This window comes from Salvelinus alpinus, chromosome 27, assembly GCF_045679555.1.
Source record: "Salvelinus alpinus chromosome 27, SLU_Salpinus.1, whole genome shotgun sequence".
NCBI lineage: Eukaryota > Metazoa > Chordata > Actinopteri > Salmoniformes > Salmonidae > Salvelinus > Salvelinus alpinus.
The window spans coordinates 17301248-17307775 of record NC_092112.1 but is presented as its reverse complement, the minus strand read 5'-3'; the positions used below and the strand labels follow the sequence as shown (position 1 = coordinate 17307775).

The following is a 6528-nucleotide window of genomic DNA, read 5'->3' as shown; positions in this document are numbered from 1 at the left end:
GGTTTAGAGGGGCTGTTTTCAACTCACTCTTGGTGCGGGGCTCCTGTCTTGGTCAGCAGGGTGAGGACGAAGAACATGAAGACGACGAACACGGCTAGTCCCACCCAGAAGCCGATGACGATGGAGTCTGCAACATCAGATCAACAAGGGATTATGGTCCAGTTCCGGTCAGTAAATAGTCATTAAGTTGTAAAACAAGCACACTGCGTTGGAAGATGTTACATCATCTCCATCTCTCCCTCTGTCTTTCACGTTTCTCTTATTCCCTCTCTTTAAATACAGTCAGATTGTTTTGGAGAGATTTTTGGATGAGATGGAGAAGTGAATGCAACATATGTATTATTCACTTGCCGATTCCATTTGATGTACAGCGGCTTGCGAAAGTATTCACCCACCTTGGCATTTTTCCTATTTTGTTGCCTTACAACCTGGAATTAAAATAGATTTTTGTGGGGTTTGTATCATTTGATTTATACAACATGCCTACCACTTTGAAGATGCAAAATATTTTTTTATTGTGAACAAACAAGAAATAAGACAAAAAAAACAGAATAGTTATGCCCCCTCAAGTTTTCACCCCCCACCACCTTTTGCAGCAATTATAGCTGCACGTCTCTTGTAGTATGTCTCTATAAACTTGGCACATCTATCCACTAGGATTTTTCCCATTCTTCAAGGCAAAACTGCTCCAGCTCCTTCAAGTTGGATGGGTTTCGCTGGTGTACAGCAATCTTTAAGACAAACCACAGATTCTCCATTGAATTGAGGTCTGGGCTTTGACTAGGCCATTCCAAGACATTTAAATGTTTCCCCTTAAACCACTCAAGTGTTGCTTTAGCAGTATGCTTAGGGTCATTGTCCTGCTGGAAGGTGAACCTCCGTCCCAGTCTCAAATCTCTGGAAGACTGAAACAGGTTTCCCCTCAAGAATTTGCCTGTATTTAGCACCATCCACCATTCCTTCAATTCCCAGTCCCTGCCGATGAAAAACATCCCCACAGCATGCTGCCACCACCATGCTTCACTGTGGGGATGGTATTCTCGGGGTGATGAGAGGTGTTGGGTTTGCGCCAGATATAGCGTTTTCCTTGATGGCCAAAAAGCTCAATTTTAGTCTCATCTGTCCAGAGTTCCATCTCCATATGTTTGGGGAGTCTCCCACATACCTTTTGGCGAACACCAAACATGTTTGCTTATTTTTTTCTGGCCACTCCATAATTCCCAGCTCTGTGGAGTGTACGGCTTAAAGTGGTCCTATAGACAGATACTCCAATCTCCGCGGTGGAGCTTTCCAGCTCCTTCAGGGTTATCTTTGGTCTCTTTGTTGCCTCTCTGATTAATGCCCTCCTTGCCTGGTCTGCAAGTTTTGGTGGTTAGTTGTGGTGTCATATTCTTTCCATTTTGTAATAATGGATTTAATGGTGCTCCGTGGGATGTTCAAAGTTAGATTTTTTTTTATAACCCAACCCTGATCTGTCCTTCTCCATAACTTTGTCCCTGACCTGTTTGGAGAGCTCCTTGGTCTTCATAGTGCCACTTGCTTGGTGGTGCCCCTTGCTTAGTGGTGTTGCAGACTCTGGGGCCTTTCAGAACTGGTTTATATATACTGAGATCATGTGATACTTAAATAAAGTCTACCCGTGTGCAATCTAACTAATTATGTGACTTCTGAAGGTAGTTGGTTGCACCAGATCTTATTTAGGGGCTTCAGAGCAAAGGGGGTGAAAACACATGCACTTTTCCGTTTGTTATTTTTTAGAAACAAGTAATTTTTTAAATTTCACTTCACAAATTTGGACTATTTGTGTATGTCCATTACATAAAATCCAAATAAAAATCAATTTAAATTACAGGTTGTAATGCAATAGGAAAAACGCCAAGGGGGGTGAATACTTTCGCAAGGCACTGTAAACCTAAGCTTGAAACCCTAGGCCTATAGGCATTGGCTATTTTTTTAAATCCCGGGATGAATTTAAACAATAGCTGTTGATAACTTCCTAACTGCTTTAGTCCTAAATAACATAATTGAATATAAACTCAGCAAAAAAAGAAACGTCCCCTCACTGTCAACTGCGTTTATATTCAGCAAACTTAACATGTGTAAATATTTGTATGAACATAACAAGATTCAACAACTGAAACAAACTGAACAAGTTCCACAGACATGTGATTAACAGAATAATGTGTACCTGAACAAAAGGGGGGAGTCAAAATCAAAGTAACAGTCAGTATCTGGTGTGGCCACCAGCTGCATTAAGTACTGCAGTGCATCTCCTCCTCATGGACTGCACCAGACTTGCCAGTTCTTGGACTGCACCCAGGCACTTGCATGTTCCCGGACATTTCTGTGGGAAATGGCCCTAGCCCTCACCCTCCGATCCAACAGGTCCCAGACGTGCTCAATGGGATTGAGATCCGGGCTCTTCGCTGGCCATGGCAGAACACTGACATTCCTGTCTTGCAGGAAATCATGCACAGAACAAGCAGTATGGCTGGTGGCATTGTCATGCTGGAGGGTCATGTCAGGATGAGCCTGCAGGATGGGTACCACATGAGGGAGGAAGATGTCTTCCCTGTAACGCACAGCCTTGAGAATGCCTGTAATGCCAACAAGCTCAGTCTGATGATGCTGTGACATACCGCACCAGACCCTCCACCTCCAAATCGATCCCGCTCCAGAGTACAGGCCTCGGTGTAACGCTCATTCCTTTGACGATAAATCGGCAAATTTGAAGATCACCGGCAACTCGGCAGTGAAGAGCACTTTTTGCCAGTCTTGTCTGGTCCAGCGACGGTGGGTTTGTGCCCATAGGCGACGTTGTTGCCGGTGATGTCTGGTGAGGACCTGCCTTACAACAGGCATACAAGCCCTCAGTCCAGCCTCTCTCAGCCTATTGCGGACAGTCTGAGCACTGATGGAGGGATTGTGCGTTCCTGGTGTAACTTGGGCAGTTGTTGCCATCCTGTACCTGTCCCGCAGATGTGATGTTCGGATGTACCGATCCTGTGCAGGTGTTGTGACACGTGGTCTGCCACGATCAGCTGTCCGTCCTGTATCCCTGTAGCGCTGTTTTAGGCGTCTCACAGTACGGACATTGCAATTTATTGCCCTGGCCACATCTGCAGTCCTCATGCCTCCTTGCAGCATACCTAAGGCACATTCACACAGATGAGCAGGGACCCTGGGCATCTTTATTTTGGTGTTTTTCAGTCAGTAGAAAGGCCTCTTTAGTGTCCTAAGTTTTCGTAACTGTGACCTTAATTGCCTAAGCTGTTCCACAGGTGCATGTTCATTAATTGTTTATGGTTCATTGAACAAGCATGGGAAACAAATTCTTTGAAAGAGGGTCCTGAAAAAGGGACGTTTCCTTTTTTGCTGAGTTTATATGATTGAAATATTGTAACATTTAATTTGCTCTGTTAAACTTACCCTTTGGAATTACTTTGATCGCAACAGTGAATCTATTAGGTGTAGATTTCTCAAATCATTCTCACATTGGTAATAGTCAGTGAAAAATATCTGAGCTGGGCTTGGTTAAAACCCTGGATGGAAGACCAAAGGGATAGCTGTAGATAGCTCAACTCTCCAGTAGGAAGTGCTGCCCAGTTTATAATTAAGCAATAAAGCACGAGGGGGTGTGGTATATGGCCAATATATCACGGCTAAGGGCTGTTCTTATACACGGCGCATCGCGGAGTGCCAGGACACAGCTCATAGCCGTGGTATATTGGCCATATATCACAAATCCCTGAGGTGCCTTATTGCTATTATAAACGGGTTACCAACGTAATTAGAGCAGTAAAAATAAAATGTCATACCCGTGTTATAAGGTCTGATATACCACGGCTGTCAGCCAATCAGCATTCAGGGCTCGAACCACCCAGTTTATACTTTTTTCTTATAGCAGATATTGCATAGAGTATCTGATGTTGCTTCAAAGGTACAAATTCAACATATTTTATGAGGCTTGTTGAACATTGGTTACCATAATCCTGTGGTTGAATTTTCACTCAAAACAACAGTTGATGACTTTTTGGAAATCCACTGTATTTTCCACATAGATTTCACATCACAATATGTTGACAAATGATGTTGAAACAAGGTTGATTGAACCAGTTTGTGTCCAGTGGGGTCCCACTGATTTGGAAAAAAAGGAGCATTACAATTAGGGAAGCAGCTGCCTGATGCAATTATAGAAACCCAATTAACATAGAGGACAGACGTGGTGGGAGTGTAAACAAACATGCACGCGCGCAGACACACACTCACAGCGACAAATTCACGCCGACAAAATGTAATGTACACACGCACAACACACACTCAATCAATTGACTAATCAATTGATTTATCTAGCGTTTCATTAAGAGGCCAGGGCAGGCGTTTAGTAAAATAAGATGTCACTCACATCGATGAGCCTTGAGACCCTCGAAAGACACGGGCTCGTCATCGTCATAATATTCATACTGCCACACATAATCACTGCCACGTGTGACGCTGGGTCGACTTTGATTATAATTATTATGGATTTCGGACATCTCAAATGGACACTGGGTTTACCAGACCTAAGAGAAGACAAAAAATAACAGCAAAAGTATTGGCATGCTGAACAACCGACTTAGACCAGGGCATCCGTATGAAAATCGAACCATAAACATTTTCCAGAAATATAAGAACAGATGAAAAGTTTCCAATTGAAGTAAAAAAAAATGGACAATAGCCTACCTGCATTTCTTTCCGAATTTAGAAATCCTACAAATGCTCCAACACATTTATCCAGCATCCACTCTTGGAAACGGTAATTCAGTCGCGAACAAATTCCAAGACACGGAGCGTCAAAAGCGAATTCAAGATAAGAGAAAAGTAGAAAAACCATTACAAATAGACACAAACTCAGCTGCGTTATTTTCAAGCCTGTGCATCAGCTGGACATCACACCTAGGCTATGCATCACACTGCTGCTATAGAAGCCTGCAAAGCGCAGTATCAAGTAGCCTCCGCACGAGGGTTCACTGCGGTTGGATAAGCAGCAGCGCGGGTGGGATACCGTGTGACGCAACCTAGGATAATATATTCATATTGATCGGCTTTGGGTATTGAATTGGATTGGATGAGCGAAGGGAGACGTTGTTGTGAAAAACCTAGTGAATGGGTAAAGGCAGTAATGTAGGCCTATTGTAAAAAATATGTTAGGCCTTTTAAAGGGGCAATCTGTGATTGATACATACATTTTTTGGACTGAAATTAAATTGACCATACATAGCCATTGATTCTTGAAGAATATAACAAACACATGCCTCATGAGCTTGGTTCAACTGTCTAACACCACCTGAACCCAAAATATGATCTTGTTTTACTCCTTTGTTTGTAAAAAATATGGTTGTAAACAAACACTGCATAGCCTCACAACAGGTTAAAACTATAATGTTGATATCATATCATGAACTTGAGAGTGGTTACATTTCTCCAGACTCATCCTTCAGCTGCAAGGTTATTATAGTTTTGTGATTTTGTAATAGTTTTTATTTATTAGAGTTTTATAAAATAATTTATATTTTTATTTTATATGATTTAGTTTCAGATTCAGATGTAGTCGTAGTGTTAGGGACAGACAGTAGCCTATGTGTGGGAGGCTAGGAGCCATTTAAGTGTTTTAGGCTTATAGTTTGTGTTTTTGGGGATGTCACTTCCTGCCACGGGGGGGGGGGGGGGGGGGGGGGGCGGTAATACATAAGGTGATGAGGTTTGGTTATGTTCTAATTATAAATCAATCTTAATGTGACTTGGATTTAAAAGGATAATCGTCGGCAAGGATTTTGGGCCCCATGAAAAGATATCACATTGGGCCCCACCACCACAGGCCACTCAAACCCTGTGCAATTGCTGTAACCACACACCTCCAGAACCCAATCGACCCATTCAAAGCTTTAAATAACTCTATCGTTGCAGGCTTGTAACTCTCTTGTAGTCCAATATTTACTGTACGATATTTACTGACAGTGAGCAGTGAAAATATAACACTGTGCAGACATACATGCAACATTCTGCATTCAGTGGAATTCACTATTTGATGCAAGACTGATACCCTCTATAAGAAATGTGCTAAAGGACATCTTTTACAGTCTAAATGTAATTTTAATGGTACAATTCTTGAATGGAAAATTCTCTTAACATTCATGAATAACTTAAAATAAATATTAATTAAATATATATTAACCTTCAATTAAAATAAATTAACATTATCATCTATAGAATGATATAACAAACCAAATAATAAAATCAGCAGCAGATTTTTGAACAAATATACATACCAACTAGAAAATAAGCAGCTGTAAAAGTGGAAATGGGAAATGGAAAACAATATGGAAATGAAAAGGCCTGATGGTGGCGCTAGGGGAAAGGTCAAGAGGTCATCAAATCAATAGGTTTCTTCCACTTGGGGTCTTGACTGTGCACAACACATTTTATGGCAATCCAGCCATTACTTTGAGATATATCTTGTTCTCAGCCTGTGGGCATCATGTGTGTAGT

The 6528-nt window shown here is 41.8% G+C and overlaps 1 protein-coding gene across 1 annotated transcript in view; it reads right to left on the bottom strand.

Moving 5' to 3' along the window:
* The window catches only part of LOC139556039 (melanocortin-2 receptor accessory protein 2A-like), an 11907-nt gene extending 6944 nt beyond the window's left edge, over positions 1–4963 (bottom strand). The window contains exons 1-3 of the mRNA XM_071369519.1: positions 4723–4963; positions 4406–4562; positions 28–127 (exon numbers count right to left, since the gene is read on the bottom strand). Coding sequence (XP_071225620.1) covers positions 28–127; positions 4406–4535 — 230 coding nt within the window. The 5' untranslated portion in view covers positions 4536–4562; positions 4723–4963. The remainder of the gene's footprint in view (positions 1–27; positions 128–4405; positions 4563–4722) is intronic.
* Positions 4964–6528: the final 1565 nt, after the last annotated feature.